The 23,811-nt window shown below is 38.5% G+C and overlaps 1 protein-coding gene across 4 annotated transcripts in view; it reads left to right on the top strand.

The window, feature by feature from the left end:
* Nucleotides 1-23,811, top strand: part of ST7 (suppression of tumorigenicity 7) — a 215,718-nt gene that overhangs the window by 151,618 nt on the left and 40,289 nt on the right. For all 4 annotated transcript variants that reach the window (XR_002482178.1, XM_021714283.1, XM_008061759.2 and 1 more), the window contains 2 exons: nucleotides 6,534-6,648; nucleotides 23,286-23,358. Coding sequence is in view for 3 of the 4 variants with exons in the window: in XM_021714283.1 (XP_021569958.1) it covers nucleotides 6,534-6,648; nucleotides 23,286-23,358 (188 nt within the window). In the remaining variant the exon portion in view is untranslated. The remainder of the gene's footprint in view (nucleotides 1-6,533; nucleotides 6,649-23,285; nucleotides 23,359-23,811) is intronic.

Genomic DNA, 23,811 nt, shown 5'->3' with positions numbered 1-23,811 from the left:
TATTTTTAGTTTCTTGAGGAAGCTTCATACTGTTCTCCGTAGTGGCTGTACTAATTTACATTTCTACCAATAGTGTATAAGAGTTATCTTTTCTCTGCCTCTTCACCACTATTTATTATTTTTTGTCTTTTTGAAATTGGCATACTAACTGTGGTTTTTATTTATATTTATGATGTTTAGCATTTTCTCATATATTTGTTGGCCTTTGGAATATCTTATTTTGAGAAGTGTCTGTTCAGATCATTTGCCTATTTTTTAATCAGGTTGTTTGGGGTTCTTTTTTTGCTATCGAGATGCTTGAGTTTTTTGTATATTCTGGATATGAATCTCCTGTCACATGAGTAATTTTCAAATAATTTCTTCCATTCTGTCAGTTGTCTTTTCACTCTGTTGATTGTTTCCTTTGCTGTGCAGAAGCTTTCTCGTTTGATATAATCCCATTTTAAAATTTTTCTTGTGTTGCCTAGGCTTTTGAGGTCTTATTCATAAGATATTTTCCCAGAACAATGTCCTAAAGTGTTTTCCGTATGTTTTCTTCTAGCAGTTTTATAGTTTCAGGTCTTACATTTAGATCTTTGAAAGCAATGCACAGATTCAATGCAATCCCTATCAAAACACTAATGATATTCTTTACAGATATATATTTTTAAAAACCTAAAATTTATATGGAACCACAAAAAAAACCCAAATAGCCAAAGCAGTCCTGAGCAAAAAGAACAAAGTTGGAGGCTTCACACTACTAGACTTCAAAATATACTACAAAGCTATAGTAACAAAAACATACATATAGACCAATGGAACAGAATAGATAACTTAGAAATTAATTCACATATTTACAGCCAACTGATATTTGACAAAGATACCAAGAGCACTCACTGAGGAATGGACAATCTCTCCAATAAATGGTGCTAGGAAAACTGGATATTCATATGCAGAAGGATAAAACTAGACCCCCATCTCTCACTCTGTATTTAATTCTTTGTCATTTTTCTTTTTAAATTATCTAATATTCAGCCACTTAAATAAGATGATTTCATAATGTTACAGAAGCGATGGAAAATGGTGACATGAGTGGAGTGGGTGGAGACATTGGGTAGGGAGGTAGAGAGGGTCCGAGAAGATGCCAAGTGAGCTGAGAACCAGGAAATGTGAAAACCAAAGCTCAGAGAGGTTAAGTAATTTATACAAAGTCACACAGGTAAAAAGTGGCAGAGGGTGGATTTCATCTCATGAATAACTCCAAACATCTTGCCTCTGTAATACAGCTGTCTTCTTAAATTCACGTAAACACAATACAAAGCCAAAATGTAAGTATTGTGTCAGAACATAAGCAAAATGGTTTAATTCTGCACTTGGCAGCCCAGAGACGGGTTCTAATGTGTTGAAATTTGGACTCAGGGCTGATGACTGGGTTTGAATCATAGTCCCAGCACTAACCTTGGCTGAATCACTTGAATTTGCAGCCTTCGCTGTTTTTTGGTGGGGTGGGGATGGGAGGGAGCTCATCTGTAAAGTGAGGAGGGTGTTTGGATGATCTCCACGGGCTCTTCTGGCTCTCACTTTCTATGATGCTGTGACTTTAGGAGGTGGCATTTGATCTGGGCTTTGGAGGGTGGGGTGATTTTGACAGCCTGCCTTGTAAATGAGGGGAAAAGGTATTCCAGGTGGTAAAAACAGTTTCAGCAAAAACATAGTGGCCAGTAACTGTAGAAAGGATTCTGGGAATGGTACGTAACAGTCTGGTCTGACAAGGATAGAATTTAATCCTGTAGAAGACAGGAGAGGCAGGAGGAATCTGGCACTGAGCTGAGAAGGCCTTAAAAGTTATGCTTGGGAGCTGGGAGTTGTTCCCCCGGAACTGCAGAATTTGAAAAGCTCTTGGTCCTTTCTTTAGTATCCCTGTCCTGCAACAGGCCTCTCTCTATAGAAATAGTTCCAGTGACAGAGACATCTCTAGTCCATCTATCCCATGTTTAAATAGCTCTAAGTGTAAGAAAATTCCTCTGTAAATTGAATCAAAACTCACAGGTCCTACTTTTACCTTTTCCAAGGTGTAGATAATGATAGAGGAACACAGTCAAGGCCTCATGCAGCCCTGTGACTGTACACATATAATAGGTGCCCCAAAGGAATAGACGTTGTAAAAACTTTTAAAAAGCATTCCAGTCATGAAGTATGTATTGAGCACCCAGGTCAGTCACTGACCAAGAATCCAGTGATAAGACAGAGATCCTGCTCTCACATTCTTCCCAGACTCATGGGGTAGATTGTGACAAGGGCTCTGGTAGATCAGGTCAGGAGTACTTAATCTGTAGACAGAGGATATAAGGTCAGGAGTTGGGGGCAGGTAAGGATTCCTGGGAGTTGAGGAGCTGGCAGATGGACCAAGAAGGGAGAGCACTCCAGGGAAGGGGGGCTTGGAGATAGAAACATGAGTGAATGTAGCCTACTTAAGGAACAGAAAGCCATTCTATGGCATATGTGTGGTGTGTGTGTGTGAAATGGCTAGAAATGAGGTTGGTGGGTAGATGGCCTCATCACGAGGAGCTATAGCCATGCTAAGGATTTTAGATTATATCCTGAATTTGATGAGAAGCCAGTAATCTTAAAATAGTTGCCTCCTGCCCCTAGTTTATGGAACGTACGTATACTCTTTTTAAAAATATTAGAACATATGGAAAACTTGAAGGAAGAAATAAAAATAACCTTAATCTCACCAACCAGAAATAACCAGTTAAAACATTTTAGTTTATTTCTAACCAAATGTGTTTCTATGTGTAGGTACAGAAGAAAAGCATGATCTTATTGCAAAATATAGATTTTATTCTGCTTTTTCTAATGTAACATTGTATGCCCGCATTTCCCAGGCCATGCTGGTAAAAGCTTTTTGGGAACCTAACTTCTAGTGACTACATGTAGCACAAAAGATAGCTATATCTTATTATAACTGTCTCATAATGTGCTAAATTTTAAGTTGCTTGCATTTTTTTTTACTATTACAAATAATTTTGTGACAACAGCTTTATTTGTAAGGTTGTATTCACATCTGAATATTTCCTTGAGATAGGTCTAGCTCCATCAGTGGTTGCCTTTTAAGCAAGGGTGTGGTGGACTCATGCGTGTGTGTGTTTATAAGCTTTATGACAGCATGTGAAAGGTGGATTGGAAAGAGAATCTGGAGGCAAGCAGACAAGTACAGATGGTGTTTGAGCAATTTAGGCAAAGTGTGAGGGGATAAATTAAGTTTTGGCAGCAAAGTTAGAGGAAAAAGGAGATGGTAGTGATTCTTAAGGTGTTTGTATAAAGGAGCTTTCTATGAGTTTGATGAGCTCTATCAGCATTTTTACATATTACTTCAGGGGTGGCAGGGACCTCTTAACATGGGTATGGAGAAGAGGGTGACACGGGGTTACTGGTACTTTCCTCTGAGATAGGAAACACCAAGGAGGAAGAACAAGTTTGAAGGGTTGACCTGAGAAGAGGGAAATTATCAGCTCAGTATGAGGTATGTTACCTCTAAGGACACCGGGGTAAAACTGTCAGGAAGATGGTTTGTACAGTGATCTAAGAGATTAGAAGAGAGGTCAGAGCAGGATGTTAGTTTGTGGAAGCTATTCCCATAGAGAGGTGGTGCCGAGACCCTGGACATGACACCACTTGTAGAGAAGGATGGTATGATTAGAGAATGTGGAACATAACCTAAGAGATGACTCACCCCTGGGTTGCAGACAAGGGGAAGCCAAAGAAGGAGCTGTGAGATAAGAATGAAGGACACCAGAAAAGAATGGGTTAAGGAAGCCAAGAGGGCAGGAGTTGCAAGGAAAAAGTCATCCTACTGTCTAATGATGCAGAGGTCAAGCAAGAGAAGAGATGGGGGGTGTCCACAGGAGCAACTGAAGTCACCTATAAACAGGTGACAAGCAGATTCAGAACTGTGGGGAGGCTAGCCAGATTGTAGTGAAGCCATGATGAGTAAACGGAGCCAAGGGAGTATTGTTCATAGGTTTTTGTTTTTGTTTTTTTGTAAGATAGCTTGTTTGCAGGGTTGATGAGGACAATGGAGGGTTCACTTTTTCTTCTTGTTTATGTTAAATAAGAAAAGCTAAATTTCCTAATTGTTTTCAGCATTTGCTTTTGCCATGCTTAAAATCCTTTTGTTGGTGATTATTTTTCGGGCACAGTATACTCCGCCCAACCTTCCAGTGAAGGCACTGCTGTCCAAGTTCCTGGCATCTGACTTCAGGTTCTTTGGAACCAGCTGAGACCGCCATGTTTGTGCATGTGGACTCATTGGGTTTTAATAAGACTCAGTTATAACTAATATTTGGAATTGCAGTTTTAAAAATACAGAATACAACTCGTGTCCTTGAAGTTCGGTTGTTACCTGAAGAACTGTTCAAAAAATAAATGTTTAAAGGTTTCAGTTTAGAGAATGTCTTTCTTGTGTTGCCAAATGCTGAAAGACAGAGAGCTTTAATTCTAACAAGCTTTAATTAGAAAGAGAAAAAAAATCAAAGAGTGATGTCAACCAGAATCAAAATGAACCAGAACAAGAAATAGTTTTATTGATTACAGAACATCAACAATGTGTGCTATATAGTCTTATTCACTTCCTTAACAAGCAGGGAAAATACTTCAGACCTCTCTAGGGGGTTTGGACCTCCAGTCTTATTGAATGTATAATCACGTTGATAGGTGTAGGTCTGGTGCAGTGGCTCAGGCCTATAATCCCAGTACTTTGGGAAGCAGAGGCAAGAGGATTGCCTGAGTTCAGGGGTTCGAGAGGTGTTTTTTGTTGTAATATAATGCCCTTTGGAGCTGCAAAAATTTTTTTTTAAAGATATGCTAAATGATTCATGGCTTTAAAAAAACAAAACATTATGGTAAATGTTCCTGATGAAGGAGGAAGTAGATAGGTAATGCAGTGTACCACTGCTTTCTTGCTAGCAATGGATTAGCCTATTTATAAGTATTATTTCTCTCAGCATAATTACTTTAAAGATGTTGACATCAAAAACAGTTATCACTTTTTTAGAGATTATGATGTTAAAATAGAAAATAGTTATCTATATAGGGGATTAAATAGAGGCCAATATATATGCGACTTTGTTTTTTGAAGAACCTGATTACCTTTCTCTTAAGATGACATTTTACTTCACTTGAACATGATTTAACTCTGAAATTCTTGGTCCTTTCTTTCTCTTCACTCTCAAGTGACATTAATTTTTATGTATTTTAACTCCCTTTGGAACTGTCTCCCCCTCTCCCCCATCTATTGTAGAACCTTTGGCCCAATCCTTTAATCATCCTTTCACCACCCTAGTCAACTCTCTTGCTCCTTGACTTTTATTGAGCCTAATTCAGTTGGCATCTTGCTACTTTATCTGGACTGCTGACCACTTCTAGGTAAAACTTGATGACCATGCCATCGTAACTTCTGTAAATTCATGGTCTCTAATTTGTTAGGCTCTCAAGATGGCCTTAACAACTCTTCGTCTTCTAAGCAGTTTTCCCCTTTGTGACTCTTTTACACTCTCACCTTGTCTTTAAATTTTTTCCTGCAACCTGTTCCGTTGTCTCAGAACATGATCTTGACTCCTGTTTTATTGAGGCATGAGGCAGAAACTTGTGAGCTTCCTTCCTGCTTTACTACCATCCCTGTCACTACCCACCCATTTTCTCTTAACCCATATCATCACCTTTTAGCTATTTTTTTACTTTTCTCCCTTAACAGTGCCACTACGCTTTAGAAGGATGGTGCCCTCTTGCTTACCTTTTTGCTCTCTGGCTTCCATCCAAATTGCTCTTGACAAGATAACCAGTGACCTAACTAATAAGCCTGTAGATATTTTTCAATCTTTTACCCTGTTTGGTCTCTCCATGGCATTTTATCATTATTGAGCATCTTTTCAACTTTTGTGAAAATGTTCTCTTTTGGATTTTATGTACCTTATTAGAAAATAAAAGAAGCATTTAATGATTTACAAAATAATAATTGGTGTGAAATCTTTTTTTTTTTGAGTTGGAGTCTCACTCTATCACCCAGACTGGAGTGCAGTGGCCGTTCCCGGCCACCACAGCCTCGACTGCCGGGCTCCGGCGATCCTTCTGACTCAACCTTCCAAGTAGCTGGAATTACAGGCGCACACAACCACGCCCGGCTATTTTTTTTTATTTATTGTAGAGATGAGGTCTTACCAAGTTGCCCAGGCGGGTCTTGAACCCGCGGGCTCAGGCAATTCACTCACCTCAGCCTCCCAAAGCACAGGCTTACAGGCTGAGCCACTGAGCCCGGTGTGAAATCTTTTAATATAATATTAATAATACGTCTAAGAATTTTAGACATTTGTATAAATATAATTCAGTATTATACTTTTAAACTAGGAATATATTTATATCTTAAAATACTTGACTGTAGTAATCATTTAACCATGTATATGTATATCAAAACATGTTATGTACCTTAAATATATACAACAAAAATATAGGAAATACGTAATACATTAATTATTCCTTGGTTTCTTCTTTCCTAGTTAATGAAGGAGTTCCCCCTTCTGAGCATGTTCAATATCCATGAAAACCTTTTAGAAGCGCTTCTGGAACTCCAAGCATATGCTGATGTTCAGGCAGTCTTAGCAAAGTACGATGGTAAGTCCTTGGGTGTTTTTATTTACTTGAGTATTCCTCTCTTCTTGATACGTTCATGTGATTCGATTGAAAGGATCATTTCAAGTAGCACAGCACTTTGATAACCATCCTCTTATAGAATTTTCACCTACAGTTTCATGAAGATGTTTGATGAAATCTTAGAATTTCATGGTTTTCAAGGGCCAGAAACATGATGTAGCATGTGCTCCATTTCCCTCCTTCCCTCCCATCACAGTGTCCTTGTCAGGCAGTTGTGTATGCTCTACTCTGTTACCTCTGAGGCCCATAATCACTCAGAACCTCACAGGCAGCCCCTATCCTGATGGGATAGCAGTGACTATTAGAGCTCTTGTTATGACCCCATATCGGTTCACTGTGTCCACTGCCTGTTGGTCATGCTGACCCTTTGGAGCAACATAGAAAAACTAGTATCCCTTGCAAATGTGACAGCTCAATAAATATTTGAAGATAAAATCATGCCCCCTTAATCCTAGGTCTTCTCATTACAGAATATTCCCATTTCTCTATGTGATGGACTTTGAAGTCTCTTTGTTAATCCAGTTACTCGTCCATGAACTTGTTCCATTTTGGCTATTCCTAATAAACCAGAACAATAAACTCGCACATCCTTAAGATTTAAAAACGCTTCTTCTGTTCATGTTGTCATTTTTCATTAGTTCAAAATTTGCTTAGCCGTATAAAAATTGTTCACAGAGTTACCTGCCATGACATAGCTACTAGAATCTCTGCAGAACTCTTATTTCAATAACTCTTCCTAAAATAACAGTTTCAGCTTATAAAATGAATATTAGGGAGTGATTACTTATATTACATAATCATTTTTTCTTTATAAAATAATCTTTATATCCTATTTAAAGAAATTATTCAGATAACAAATTTCCAGAATTCATCATACGTATAAACTATACCATTTGGGTCTAACTTTTGACATACAGTTCTTCATAAGGAATCTCTGAAGTGGGTTGGAGTTGTTATTCCCTATAGTTGAGGGAACTGAGGCATTGTGAGACTGATTTTGTTTTTGTTTTGTTTTCCTCAAATTCTTGTTTAAATTGATGGAAACTAAAAGCCCTCAGCCAGTGATGGCATCACTTTGCCTGTGCAGAAATGAGCACCCTGTGTAACAAGATATGCTACCTAGTATGGAACTGATTTTAAAAAGAGAGAACAGTATTTGTGGGGCACTTTAAAGTAAACAAAATAAAGACTGTTTGGCTTTCACATCAGCTCACTTGTATTCTCTGTTTAAATGCTGAAATCTCACTATTCAACTGAACAGTGGTCTAAGCTTGGAGATGTAAGCCATGAGGCTGCCTTGTAAACAAAATGCTCTTACATTAGCATTCTTTTAGGACCAGAGGAACCCAGTCCATGCCCACAGATTCAGATGGCAGTGCACTTTATCTGCTACCAATACCATAGCAAGGTTCCAGTCTTCTCATCCCCAGTGCTAACCTTTACTCAATCTGATATATCAAGGCTTAAGAAATGACTTTTTAATCAGTAGAGCATTTGGGATCATAAGCCTCATAATGCTCCTTTCATGAAGGTCTCAGTTCGTTACAGAAATCATCAGCCTTGTATTATAAGACTGATTATAAAATAAAAAAATGAACTTATTTCAAGCTTTCCATTGTCTGTGTCTATCCCACTGCACAGCCTCTGTTCCTCAACAACCAAAAGCTGATTTATTAGATTCTGATAACATATGTTCACATTATTTGTTACAACAGCCTGTCCCACCCTCCACTAAAACTTGGCACACACTTCGAAAAATTCCTTTGTTGCAAATGGACAAACTCACCATACCAAGGCCCTTGTGTTGAGTTTGTTTATGTTGTATACCTGGCAACAGAGATGATGATCTTGTTCATTATTCATGGAAAAAAAGCCTCATTAGTGGCAGGACACATACTGTTGCTGAGATGCCTCGTTAGGGGTTTGGAGTAAAGCAGTTGTCAATAGAGTGCAGATGACCTAACCCCGACTAAATTCTGAAGGGAGTTTTGTCGCTGACTTGGCTCAGGCTTGTATCATTTACAGTAGAAATATAATGAAGTGGCTGCTGAAGTTACTGTTCTTGAGGGCTAAGCTGCAACCACTCAAGATTGTTGAAAAATATGCCTCTTGTTCCTCACCACGTACCATGAAATGGGTTCTTTCAGGTTCAGCCCTGCTGCCTTTCTGGGAGACCTCAGCTGCACTACCAACTCCTTTTCTGACCCTGGGCAAGGAAATGGGTGCTTTAGATGTCTTGGAGGACAGACAGCTTTTAGGGGCACCCTGTTCTTGACCCTGGGTCAGATGTCATCATTCTAGCCCATGAGATGCTGGAGACAGCACTTTGAATCCCAGCTCCTCCATCCTTCTCTGTAGAGCCACACCCAAAGGAGCAGGATTAGATGTTATCTTTGCTAATTGGAATGCTCTGGTTGGGTAGCTGTTTCTTGGACAGTTTATGAGACAGCAATCCTTCTTTATTACATTTGCTAGGTGGCTGAATTTTGTAAGTAGCATGTTGGGAAGTGACACAATGGGATTACTCCTGCTTCTCTGACCTTTGCAGAAAAGGATTTAGAAAAATGGCAGGCATTGGGGGAGGGGAAGAACACCTTTGCGGGGAAATGAGGAAGGCAAAATGTGTTTCCCACGCCCCATTTTTCTTATTCACCATTTTTTTAAAAAGTTTTCATTTTGCTTTTAAAATCAGTGACATTCACAAACACTTGGGTCCCTATAAGGATTACCAGTTATTTGGTCACTCCTATTTATAATCTGCAGTCTCATTTTGATTTTGCCATTCGGCTAACTTCTCATGTTTTATTATCTCAGCCATTAGCCCGAAACTGTCTTGCTGTCCTCAGGAGTTTTCATACTCTTTTCTTTTCTTTTCTTTTCTTTCTTTCTTTCTTTCTTTCTTTCTTTCTTTCTTTCTTTCTTTCTTTCTTTCTTTCTTTCTTTCTTTCAGACAGGGTCATTCTTGCTGTCACCCAGGCTAAAGTGCAGTGGCACAATCATAGCTCACTGCAGCCTCGAATTCCTGGGCTCAAGTGATCCCTCCACCTTAGCCTCCCAAGTAGCTAGGACTGCAGGTTCATGCTACCACATCTGGCTAATTTTTTTTTAATGGAAATGGGGTTCTCACTATATTGCTCAGGTTGGTCTTGAACTCCTGGCCTCAAGCGATCCTCTCACCCGGGCTTCACAAAGTATTGTGATTACAGGCATGAGCCACCACAGCTGACCTGTTTCAATTTGTTAATCAATATTAGAGTGGGCAATTTGTATACAGATGCTTGGTCCTGGTTCTGTAATTTCTTTACACAATGACTAAAATAGCAGCAGCAACAACAGCTAGCATTCATTGAGTTCATATAATGTATCAGTGGCAGATATGATTATCACCACAGGCGTATTTGGTAGATACTCTTGTTAGCTCCATTTTGCAGCTGTGGCAACTGGTGCAAAAGAAGTAAATTTCTCACAGGAAGAGCCTTTAATTAAAAATAAGGCCATATAGATGCTATGTTATGAGAAAAAAGTGATCAAAGAACAATTTTGTGAAATATGATGTGAATTCTACAAGGAAAGGAAATCTAGGATAAAAACCGAGGTGGTCTGACTCCAGGCCTGTGCTTTTAACCACCACACTTACATTCTCTCTGCTACTGGCAGTATTTATTTAAATTGTTTTTATTAATACCATTGTTCTTGTTATTATAAGCCACAATTTATTGATAACCCATTAAAAATTCCAAGCATGTAATATACATTAGCTATACCCTCACAGCCCTGCAAGGAGGTGGTTATTTTGTTTTAGCAGAGGCTGAAACTGAGGCTTTGTGAGTTTAAGTAACTTGAAAGATCACATTCTTAGAAAACTGCAAAGCTGGGATTCAAATCCAGGTCCAACTGGCTCTACAGCTCATGTGTTTTCCATAAAGGTAAGCCTTGCTACGTGATGTGTGCCTCTCTCATTCTTCTTACAAAGGCCTGAATTAGGTGGACTGGAATCATGGTGCAGAAGTGCAGTGATGCCAAATTGTCTTTTTCCTTTCTAGTCATTCTTTAAGAGCTGAGTATGTCTATATTTGCTTGTCTTTCTGAAAGTATCTTCAAAATATGGCTTTTCATCTTCAATCAACTTGTACCTGATTTCTTTCATCACACAGGGAAATTGATGTAAAGTGTTCATTTGATTTGAGATTTGCCATCTTTTTGTTTTTCAGTCATACGTTTGCTATTAAGACCATTAGTCATAAGAACCTTCTTTTAGATGCCATTGTAGAAGTTGTTACAAGCATTGGATTGCCTTTCAAATAAGTTTATAGGCCACCTAGGTTGAAAACTTAAGCCTGAAAGATGAGGGTGGTAATGTGGGAAAAGAGTTCATGTGTTTCTTATTCATTATCATTTGTGCATTTCACTTTTAGAAGAATCTCATAGAGCAAGTGAATGTGAATCTGAGTGCTGTAAGGTACCTTTGGGAGTGTCTGGTTCTGCTTGTCTGTAGTTCATGACCCTTGGGGATACCAAAAGGCAGTCATAGGTGGCAGGGAAGAGGTGGGTCAGCTCCCAGTACTGTCTTTCACTGGCTGAGTGAAATTGAGCAAATTACTTAACCTTCGAAGCCTTGGTTTCTTTCTTTGGAAATTGAATCAAGGCCTTAGAGAGGCTAAGTAACTTGCCCAAGATCACACAGCTGGTAATTTGTTGTGAAGATTAAAGTAGTTTAATCAATTTAAGTGCTTAGAACAGTATGGGACTAACTGTAAGAGTTCAGATACTATTAGCTAATATAAAGAATTATTGCCACTCTTGAACTTCACCACTGTTCTCCATCTATCTTGTTCAAATGGAAAACCATATATAAAATGTCATTTGAAATGAGAGGATAAGAACCCAGTCTGTGTCCCCTGCAAAGACAGTGTTAAGGCATGTTATTAAAATTAATTATGGATCTAATAGGACATATGGATATTTGATAAAAGCTGAAATTCTTAGCTTGATCTTAACTTTTGGAAAGCTGAAAAAAGAAATTCCAGGGATTTTCACTTCTGATCAAAGGACAGAGTGTTTCTTTGGGTTCATAGCAACTTCTGCCTCCGAACAATTTGTCCCAATGGAAATACAGATCTAAGCTCTTTTGGATATTTACTCCATTAAGTCATTTAGTGATTGCCCTAAATTTGGGCAGAAATTTCCCTGTTCTTTCCTTCTTTCTCAAAAGACAAGGGACAGCTGGTTTTTTGTTTGTTTTATTTTGAATGTTATATAAATGCAACAACTAACTATATCAAGACCACTTTTACTGATGCCATCAATCCCATCCTAAATTAGTATTATTATCTGCCATCTGGCAATGTGCAGAGGGTATACTTTTTAGAACAGGACATGTTTCTAACATTGGAGGAAGTACTTTCATCTCAGTAGATTGAAAACAGAAGTTCTAAAGAAAGTCATTAGGGAATCACTCTATGTTGAGACTATTCCAAGAGTAAACTTTTTACTGATACGGTTTTGCAGAGTCAGCATGTAGCTACAAGTAAAAATTTTGTAAACGTTGTTCATTGCCCAAGGCCTTATAACCAGCACAAGTTATCCAACTATCACATTGTTCCTTTGAAATGGTCACTGGATACCCTGTCTTTTGGTTAGGCTGTTTTCCATTTATGTTTGAGGTGTAAGCAAGAACAGGAGGGATTTGACATGTCTGGAGGACCAGTGAGTAAAGTCTGCATTGGTCAGCATTTCAAGTGTTAGGCTGTCCAGACTTCCAGAACAGTGCTTTTCAGTCAAGTATATAGATATGAATTTTGAAGCCACAGGCACAAGCAGTTCCTGAAAACATCCACCACAAAACTAGGCTGCATTTGTGAAAGAAGATTTAGAATGCTGTCAATATCTTGCGACAGACTCTAAGCCTAATTCAGCTACGTTCCCAGGGCTGGCTGTTATGGTAAAGATCAGGACACCGGCAAGTGCCCAAAGACAGTCCTTGCATAAAAGATGGGCAAATGAACCAGGCTGTAGATTCAAAGGAGAAAATAATGACCATCACTGATACCGTGGGTTGTGGCTTCAGACCTGTAAGCACAAGTCACTGAGAAATGATGGCCCTGCATAGCTTTGCATGAATGCCCTGCCGATTTGGACACCAAGATGTAGTTCTACCCAGAGGACTAGGCCTGTGAGGTTACTTTAGAACAAATCATAGACTGTCAGGGGATGGACTGTACATGCAGTAAGCAGGAGTTCTGATAAGAGAAGTCATTTCAGTGATGACTGTACACATGAGAAACTTCTACTGTCTCTCATGATGGAAGACCTTTATGAATGCATACATCTGAAATTCACATAGTTGGCACATGCACAAACCCTCTAAATTTATGATGGCTTTAGTAATCCTTATTGCCCAGTTATCATAATTTACCAAGGTAACATCCCTCCCCAGCCAGCCATTACCATCACGGAAACTGCTGTGTTTGGCTCCAGGGCACCAGCCACAGAAGGGCCCTCTGACACAGGCCTTCTGGGGAATCCAGTCCAAAAGTTGCAAATAACATCTGGTGTTTGGCTTTGTAGGAGAAGATGAATTTTTCTGGGTGTAGTTGAACGTGTGTTGCCTGTTCGTTCCCCTGCCCAGAATTACTAAGGTCATGTCGAATTTCCCGATTGAATCATTGAACTCCCAGGTGGCACATCTTTTTGAGATTCTTGTATATCAATCCTTTTTATTTCTTCAGTAAAATTTTCCTCTTTGGTTGAGAAGGGGACTTTGGATGGGCTTTTTGAAGGTGGGGCAAAAAGACCTCACACTGTCTGGAACCAACAACAACAATAAAAATCTAAGGACAGAATCTTGTATTTCTATTGTTTTCTTTGCATTATCTCATGAACATAGTAAACTGAGAAACTTACAGCCACATGGAAGATGGCATCACAATTCACAAGCAGGCTATGAAAGAGAAATGCACTGCTGCTTTTTTTGTTTGTTTGCCATTGTTGGTTGTTTGGTTGATTCATGATTCTAAGAGCCTCTGTGAAGACCACATGTATTGGATTAATAAGAGCTTCAGGTGTATCCGGTGAAGATGATATCAGTTCACTGCCTGACCAAGAAAAGGGATTCTTGTACTTCATCATCGTGAAGGATCACAGAGAGTAATTAGGTTAATTTTTTTAAATTATTTGAGCAAAGATCTATCAAATCCTTGTTATGTGGAAGACATTAATTTTTAGGTGTGTCTGGATTCAGAGATAAATATAATCTATTCTGTATCACCAAGAAGTTTTCAGTCTAGTGGAGAAAGATGTTAAAAAGAAAAATAACCACACTAAGTCAAAGTGAGATTACTCCATGCTCAGTGAATGTGTTGGAAACGTACTGTGGGGAGTGCGGAGAAAGAAAGTTTTTCAGAGCAAGTCGTGTGTCCCCCTCATCTTGAAGCTCTGTGTAATAGGGTAGTCATTTGGAACATCCATGGGCAGTGCACGAATTGGTAGATGGAGATGCTACTATGACATTGTTCCCATTTGTAAGATGGTTTGGGATTTGTTTATCTGTTGACTGCTACCTTTGAAAAAACGTCAGAACCATAAATATAGAATTGACCTTTCTCATGCATAAGAACAATAATGATCCTCCTTAAACTACAACTCAATTGTTCTTACTGGAAGAGGAACAAAAGGAAATAAGGTCAAAAAGATGATCATTGAACATTGTTCTGTCTCTCTAAAATTTTGCCTAATGGGTTTTCCAAAGCCCATCCAACTGACAGTTTTACTCATAATTACAGAAATGTCTCCCAAGATTATTGAATTGGATTTTTGCTATTATGAGCCATTTATGATGTTTGAAAATCCGAGTCATTCTCCCTAAGATGACCTTTTCTTTCAGCAACATCATTCTAATAACGGGTCCTCAAGGAGCCAGAAGAGGTGTGGTGTGCCCTGCTTGTTTCTTCTACTTTTCTTCAATCTTACTTCGACTTCTGCTTTGTTTTTTTCTTCCAGTGCTTTGTTTTTTTCATATTTTCATTCCAGTGCTGTTTCAAGTAGACACCTAGATTAAAGCACCAATATAATTTCATGCATTCTACTAGAATGCCATAAGTAAAGATGAATGTGGTACACATGTTGAGAATAACAAGTTGCTGACTTATCCATTTATTTTTAAATTTTTTTTTTTTTGAGTTGGAGTCCACTCTCGCCCAGACTGGAGTGCAGTGGCCACTCCTGGCCACCGCAGCCTCGACCTGCTGGGCTCCGGCGATCCTTCTGCCTCAGCCTTCTAAGTAACTGGAACTACAGGCACATGCTACCACACCCAGCTCATTTTTTGATTTATTGTAGAGATGAGGGCTCACCGAGTTGCCCTGGCGGGTCTCGAACCCGTGGGCTCAGGCAATCCACTCACCTCAGCCTCCCAAAGCGTGGGATTACAGGCTGAGCCACCGAGCCTGGCTTATTTATTTATTTATTTATTGAGTTGGGATCTCACTCTGTAGCCCTGGCTGGAGTGCAGTGGCACCATAATAGCTCACCACCGCCTCCGAGTAGCTGGGACTACAGGCGTGTGGCATCATGCCAGGCTAAGTTTTGGGTTTTTTGTTTGTCTTTTTTTTTTTTGCCTTTTTTGTAGAGATGGAGTGTCACTATGTTTCCCATACTGTTCTCAAATTCCTGGGCTCAAACAATCCTCTCACCTTAGCCTCTAAAAGTGCTTGGATTATAGGTGTGAGCCACCACACCTGGTGTGTGTGTTTTTTTTTTTTTTTTAAAGAGACGAGGTTTAACTCTGTTGTCCAGGTTGGAATGCGGTGGTACAGTCACAGCTCACTGTAGTCTTGAAATCTTGGGCTCAGTCAATCCTCCCACCTTGGCCTCCCGAGGAGTTAAGACTGTAGGCCTGCACCACTGTACCCAGCTAAGTTTTAAAAAAATTTTTTGGAAATAGGATCTCATTATGTTGTGGAGGCTGGTCTTGAACTCCTGGCCTCAGGTGATCCTTCCACTTCAGCTTCCCAAGTAGCTGTAAAACAGGCATGAGCCAACACGCCAACCTGACTCCCTCTTAGCGCACCCATCAACACTGATCAATTTTGGCTTCCAGGAGTTAAATTAGATGTAAATGTTTGCAAATCAAAGGAAACTATTATCATGGGATTTTAGATGATAATACATTAATTTAGGATACCATTCAGAAAATACCACCAAATGTATTTCAGACCTTGTTTTATGTTGTCAGTACAGAGTGATGAAGAAACACAGCTTTTGCTCATAAAGCACACCATGTATGTAGGACAGAGAGATAAGGGAAGAGACATTGCTGTAAAGTATAAAGACTGATAGACTTTAATCCAAGATGGAAGCCTTCCCAGTGGAGGTGGGACTGAACTGAACCAGACGGTGAAGGGGCCTGAGGCAGAAAGCATATTGAAAGGAGCAGGGGCACAACTGGCATGGCTTGTATGTAGGACTCCCTGTGTCCCACAGAGCAGAGGGGCAGAGGAGGGGTGCAGCAAAGAGCAGAAGGTGCCCTTGATGAACTGGAGAGGGGCCAGTCCACCAAGGGTTGTACATCTAGCTTGGATTTTATTGTGAGAGGCCTGGAGAGGCCTGCATGCAACCTCAGCAGAGGAAGGGCTTCTGTCTGGCCCAGAACAAAGGGTGGATTTACTAAGAAAGTTGTGCCAAATAAACATAGATGAGATAGTAATGTGAAAATACTATCTGTACAGTAGTATTTAAATGTTTATCTTACTAGTTTAAATGGCCATTTTTCTTTGTGTTTCTGAGTTAAGGGAAGCACCATAAAAATGTTTATATCATTGTTTAAACAAAACATTTGTCAATGTTTTTGATGCTACCCTTTTAGGTAACAGAGCAATGTGAATGTAATTCCTAATTAATAAATGGCTGCACAAATCATTGCAGACCATTGTAAATTGAGGGTGATCTTAGAATCCTATTTCTTTTCTTTTCTTTTTTTTTTTTTTTGAGTTGGAGTCTCACTCTGTCATCCAGGCTGGAGTGCAGCAGCGTGCTCACTACCATCCCAGCATCGACCTGCTGAGTTCCAGAGATTCTTCTGCCTCAGCCTTGCAAGTAACCAGATCTATAGGCGCGCGCTACCATGCCTGGCTAATTTTTGATTTATTGTAGAGACGAGGTCTCACCAAGTTGCCTGGGCTGGTCTTGAACCCACAGGCTCAGGCAATCCCCTCACCTTGGCCTCCCAAAGTGCTGAGATTACAGGCTGAGCCACTGAGCCCGACCAGAATCCTATTTCTAATGTGTGTAAATGATTAACACCAGTGCCTGGCACGTAGTCAGCTCTTGATAAGTACCAGCCTTAAATTTGATGATAATGAGCGTTTGAGGAAGAAGGTATGGATGGAGCAAAGCTGTGAGTGGTAGTGTGAATCAGAAAGATAGCTGACCAGCTAGAATGATGTGTTAAAACTATTAAGAATTAACAGATTTAATTTTAAGATTTAAAATGTAATGGAGTCAAATGTGAAAACATGCCTGTGGGTTTTTTAAATTTCAAAATTTTTTATGGCTTATGTAAAAGAGAGGAGAAAAGACTGATGCTAGCTGAAATCAATTTGAATAAAATCTGAGGAGTTTAGTTGACCACACAATTATAGGAACATACGAGGAGTCCCAGATGCTCTACACCATGACCATTATAGCTGGCATTCAGACAGGTACAGTACCCATAGATCCTCAGACCGCATATTTCCCCTGAGCACTGTGCTGGTCATGTTTGGGGGATTTCCAGGATTATGTCCTTTTCTAATTTTCATGGAAATTACCCATGGCCCAGTAACAAAAATAGGTGAGAAGTTTTTTTTTAAATTAATTAATTTATTATTATAAAGATGTGGGGTACAATTCAATGCTAGGTATACAAACATTGATCATGCAGGGACCCTTGTTGATGAGGCATGCCCCTTCCTCCCCTAGCAACTTCCACCAAATATATCAGTTGAAGAACTGAAGGTATTTCTCCTGGAAAAGATTGGTAGAGAAGAGATATTTTAATTATCTTAATGTTTTAGAGAGTGACTTGAGAAATAATCAGTTTCTGTTTTGTTATGAAAGGCGTTAAATGATTTTTAGATAAAGATTCAATTTGTAGAGATTGGGGCAGAATGATAAAAGGCAAGTAAAATGTTATAAAGGTCAAATTGGTAAGGACACAGCTTCAGGTAGCCACAGGATTGTAGGGTTTTAAAAAAAAAATTTTTTTTGGCCATTGTTTTGTTAAGCACTGGCCAGGCCATGTGTTCACTGAACTACTGTCACCATGTTTTCCTAAGCTTTGGTCTCCTCTCCCACCTTGGGAAGGTAGATCTCCTCTCTCTCTCTCTCCAACTTACTTTCTAAATAAATTATATTTTCCAATCTAAAAAAAATTTTTTTTGTGGAGGTATAAATTACTTTTAGTACCATGCACAAATCGTAAAGGTAGAAAGGAATGATTTATCCACTTATGTATACATCTGTGTGACTACCATCCAGAATGAAACATGGAACTTTCTATCATCTCAAGTTTGCCTCACACCCCCTTCCAGCCAACAACTGCCCTTCAGCCTAGAAGTAACCACTCTCCTGACCTCTGTCACCATATACAAGTTTTGCCAACTTCATGCAACCACTTTGGAACACTGTTTGGCTGTTTCCAGTGAAGTTTAACAAATATCTACCTTCTGATACAGCAATTCCATTTTAAGTTACATGTCCAAGAGATATGAGTGTTGAGTTTTGTTTTGTTTTTTAAGCTTACACAAAAATGGTCACAGCAGCTTTATTCATTATAGCTAAAATCTGGAAAACAATTCAAATATCCCTTAGCAAGAGAGTAGATAAACATGTGTTCTATCCACATAAGGAAATACTACATAGCAAAGAAAAATAACAAACTACTGATACATGCTACAACATGGATAGATCTCAAAAATATCATACTAAGTGAAAGAAGCCAGACACAAAAGACTACATACTCTCTGATTCCATCTGTATGAACTTCCAGATTGTAACTTTTAGCAAAGGACTTTTATGGTAATTTTATTTTACGTGCCGTAAGAAAGTTAGGGAAATTTCTTCTCCTTTCAGAAAAGGACTATGTGAAACACAAAGTGGCAAAGAAGTGGAAAGAAATTTAAATTTATACTAGCAGTTCAGCTTTGCCTGAGAAACATTTATTTAGCATTCCTTGTTTTGGCAATGAGTAATGGAATTATGTGGTATCTCATTATTTTCTTTCCTTTTGTTTCCTCCTTGGATTCTTAAGAGAACTTTCTGGTAATAATGGTAGCTGAAAGCCACTTACCAAAAGCAGAAAGGCACTGCAGAATTAGAGTCTGTTCATACAGAATCAGACTAACTTAAAATAATTTTGAGTCACTTCCTTAAAATAAAATTTCTGAATACATTACAGGCAGTATTGGAAAGCAGACGACTTTTTTCTTATTCTCTGCTCAAATCTTCTGCTACTGCCATTTTCATCACTACAGGTAGGCACTCCATTCATCTTATTTTATCCATTTCCTTAGTGATAAACACATGAAATCATAGTAGGCAGACAGAACTGTAGAGAATAGATTAATGGTCACCAGGGGCATGTATGAGGAAGGACAGGGAGGGTGCACATATAAAGGTGTAGCACCAGAGAGTTCCTTTGTAGTAATGGAACAATTTTGTATCTTGGTGATGGTGTTGGCTACATGAATCTAGATATGGGAAGAATTGCATAGACAGGCATACTTGAATGCATGTTTAAAAAAATGGTGAAAGTAAACAAGGTCTGCAGTTTACCTAATAGTCCTGTAGCAATGTCAATTTCTTGTTTGTTTGTTTATAGTATACTACAGTTACACAAGATGTCACCATTAGGGGAAGCAGAGTGACTATGTACTGTTTTTACACATGCCTGGGCACCTATAATTATGTCAAAATATTAAGTTAAAAAATTATCATAGGCAACAACAACCAGTCCAAGCTTTTTCGTGGGGTGTTGTGGGAATGAAACAGGTAGTGCTCATGGGTGGATTGAGCACTACAGTGCTTTGTACCAACCTCAGTGTATGATTTTTTCCTTCCATATAAAGTCAAAGAAAGCACTTTATAGCTTCTCTTAGGCATATCCAAATTGCAGCGTCACTGCTCTTGCACTTTGGGTCCATTATGGGCAAACTAAGGGTTATTTGAAAACATGCTCCACAATACTACGACAGTTGATCTGATAATTGGTAACTGCTACAAAGCAATGAATGGGTAGGTAGCGTCCACAGTGTGGATGTGCTGGACAAAGGGAGGAGTCATGTCCTGGGCTGGACAGAGCAGGGCAAAGCAGAGATTTCATCATGTTACTCAGAACAGCATGCCATTTAAAACTCATAAATTGTTTATTTCTAGAATTGTCTATTTAATATTTTCAGACCATGGTTGACTATGGATAACTAAAACCACAGGAAGCAAAAACACTGATAAAGGAGGGACTACTGCATACATATAAGTACTTTTTAAAAATGAATATTAAATAGTACATTTTATAAACTTATTTTACTTATTGATGTGTGCACAATACATTTTCCCAAATCACTCAATACCTTTCCACCACCTGATTTAATGACTGCATGGAATTGGGCCCTGTGAATGTGAAGCACCTTAACCAACCTCCTGGGATTGAACCTGATCAGTCTTCCACTATTAGAAGCAATGTCGCAATGAATAGTCTTTGTGCACATTTATGATTATTTCCTTAAGATAAAGTCTTAGAAGTGGAATAGCATAGTGGGTAGGCAAAATGTAAAAGCTTTCAATTTACATTGCCAAAGTGCTCTGCGGAAAGTGAGGCATCTTTTCAAATAATGGAAATTATAAACTGAAACCTTATTAAACAAGATGCTGTACATGAAGGAAAGTTTAGAGTTAGTGTTTTTAGGTTAATTCATTTCTCCTTAGAGGCAAATTGCCATTGCCAAATAGTGTTACAGAATCAAAAGAAAAATGTTGAAAATGCCTAAGTAAACAAATTATGCAAGAATTTTTTGCCATCTTTAAAGTTTTTGTTAAACAGTAAGAGCAAAATAACTTATTAGCATGAAAGGATAACAAATGAAATAAGCATGCCGCTAATGGGGAATAGTGTATTTTTACCAAGCTACATTTCCCTTTCCCAAATTGCTATTGATTAAAATATATTTTGGTTATTTATTTTTTAAGCACTATCTTGAGCACATATTTTTATTTACATATAATAAATGATGGGGTGGAATTTTTTAAATGGAGAAAACATGCTATGGAAGTCATAATGTTGGGTTTTTCTAGTTGCAGATCTCCTGTTTATGGGAGTGGGAGTGATGGGCAAGGTTCTGGATTAAAGATCACCTTTGATTAGGCATCTCTAGACCTCTGCTGGGGCACCTTGATTGTATCTTTTTCTGCATTTCCAACTGGCTGAAAGTGTCTGTTTGATTGATTAGGTAATCATCAAAACACAATTTGCTCTTTCTCACTGAGAACTTGAGTCCTTAACAAAAGGTTTTCTTTAGTTAATCAATGAGCCTCTATCTTGTGCTGTGGGCCTCATGGCCCTCAAATACACATGATCGTTGTCAGCCTCTGTGCCTTCCTAGGCCTCCACTCCACAGAAAGGTGCCAGTTGACACAAAGGAACATAGAGCATACCGGGAGGGGTAGAAACAAGGCTTGGGTCATTTTTTAAGTAAAAAGTCTGAACTTAAAAAAAAAAATCTGAACTTTTAAGTAGAGCATGTATTATCTATAGCAGAGGCATCCCTAATCCCTGGGTCATGGACCAATACTAGTTCCTGGCCTGTTAGGAACCAGGCTGCACAGCAGGAGGTGAGTGGCAGGTGCTTTCTGTAAGGTCAGCAGCAGCATTAGATTGTCATAGGAGTGTGAACCCTACTGTGAACTGTGCATGCAGAGATCTAGGTTGTGTGTTCCTTATGAAAATCTAATGCCTGATGATCCCCCCATACCACCCTTCCTCTACTCCCCCCACCCCCATCTGTGGAAAAAAAATGTCTTCCACAAAACTAGTCCCTGATGCCAAAAAGGTTGGGAACCACTGACCTACAGTATTTTTTTTTATTAGCTTCCACTAGCCATCAAAGATAATTTGTTTGCTGAATTGATTTCATACACTTGAAAAGGTGTTAAATGTTCTAAATGTTAGAAAAGCAGCATGATAAATCCACAGATGTCTGATGTTATTTTCTTTTCAGTCATAAGCACACCATGTATAATATGTGTATGGTGATGAAATTTTGCTTGAATATAGTTTATGAGATCAAGATTACAAAGACCTCTTTCCCTTTCAGTTCTGTGCTGGTATTGTCTATGATTGTTTGTGTTTTATCAATGCCTCAAAGAGAAGTTTCCTGCAAAGAGAAGAGGTGGTAAATATTTGTTATGGAAGAGAGATTGGTTTTCTTTTAGGAAATGATTTTCTGCTGCTACTGTCTATTGGCTAATTATGGGACTTCCCTTTTCAGTCCTACTGTAATGGAATTTTTCCTAAGTTGAAAACAGTCTTTTGAAGAAACTTAGAGGGCATTGTGAGTGTTTAGAGCCCCTCTTCACATAGAGTAAATTTTGCATCACCCAGGAAAGGCATATTTTTACCTAATCTGAATTAAGAAGTATTTCTGTGACAATGTAAATTTGGTTGCAAGTTTTAAAGAAATACTAACTCTTATTCAGGGATTAATGGAATCATAACTTAAAAACAAGTTTTCCCCCAAAGAAGTACTCTCTTTGTGTTTATCTATTCTAGGTTGCACCCTGTGGTGTTATTTTCCTGTAAACTCATTATCTGAATCTGTTACCCACCCCTGCCCCTCCATGTGAAATGTTTATAAAACTTAAAATAACTGTTTTTCTAGGAACAAATTAGGCTTCATATGAAAGGAGATTTATCATGAGTTTGCATGAACAAATATTGTATAGCTTTCTTTCTAAAGGTTTAATATATAAAACTTTTAAAATTATATATATTTAAATATATTAAATATATATGTATATCTCCTTGACTTTGACTTTTATATTTTTAACACTATTAAAAACTTAATTGAACTTTTAAACATTTAATGCAAAGAAAATTTAGTTTAAATATGGCCACTAAAGAATAATTTATTCAGCTATGTCTTTTAAATCTAGATTTTTGTCCTTCACATTAGTATAGTTGAGAAATTTTTATTTGTCAAAGAGGTCTTGTCTGCCATTCATATAAAGGGTATTCATAAAACATCTAAATTTATTTATTTATAGGTATACTCTGCTTAAATCAAGCTCAATATATGAAAATTCATATTTTAAAATAGAAGATAAATGCTAAAGAGTTCGTCTGGTGGATTTTAAACATGAATTATTCACAAATATACACACTACCCCTAGTTTTACATACCACCTTGATATAGGAAGGAATGGCTGAAGTTCTTGTGTAATGTATATATTAAAATATTCTTAATTTATGCTTTACTGGATGTACATGATTAAAATGCTAGCATAATGAAAGTTGTTGCTCTTTGTTACTGCAAACTTACAAGTGTTCCTACTTTCTTTTTCTCTGACAGATATAAGCTTACCAAAGTCAGCAACAATATGCTACACAGCTGCCTTGCTCAAAGCAAGAGCTGTCTCTGACAAGTAAGTGAATAATAACTTGTGCGCTACTAAATGCCTGACCGGACTGAAGGAGATGTGTTGCCTCTGGGGGCTTTCTCTGGAAGTTTTCTTAGTCTATGAGACCCCTGCTTATGAGCCTGCATTTTCCAAAACCTGCTGATCTTGTCTTTCACTACTAGATGAAGGGAATGTATATCCCAGGTATTGTAAGGGTGGATGGATCCCTAAAGAGGGATTTGTATGAAATTCCATGCCTCTGAGGTGACTTTTTTTTGCCAGACAGTAGATACCAAAAGGCCTGCTTGGGACATACACAAAATACTGTCCTTTTATTCATTTTTTGCATATTCCTCTTCCAGTCCACAGACTGGGTAGTAGTCATACGAACATGGAATTTGGCAGAGGGGATGGTCATCTCCCATTCTTTGCCTTATCAATTCCAAATTAGCTTCCCACCCATGGTCTGTTTATCTT

Source organism: Carlito syrichta, unplaced genomic scaffold (genome assembly GCF_000164805.1).
Source record: "Carlito syrichta isolate Samal-C Ts95f unplaced genomic scaffold, Tarsius_syrichta-2.0.1 Scaffold305571, whole genome shotgun sequence".
Lineage (NCBI taxonomy): Eukaryota > Metazoa > Chordata > Mammalia > Primates > Tarsiidae > Carlito > Carlito syrichta.
This window is presented reverse-complemented; position numbering and strand designations above follow the sequence as displayed.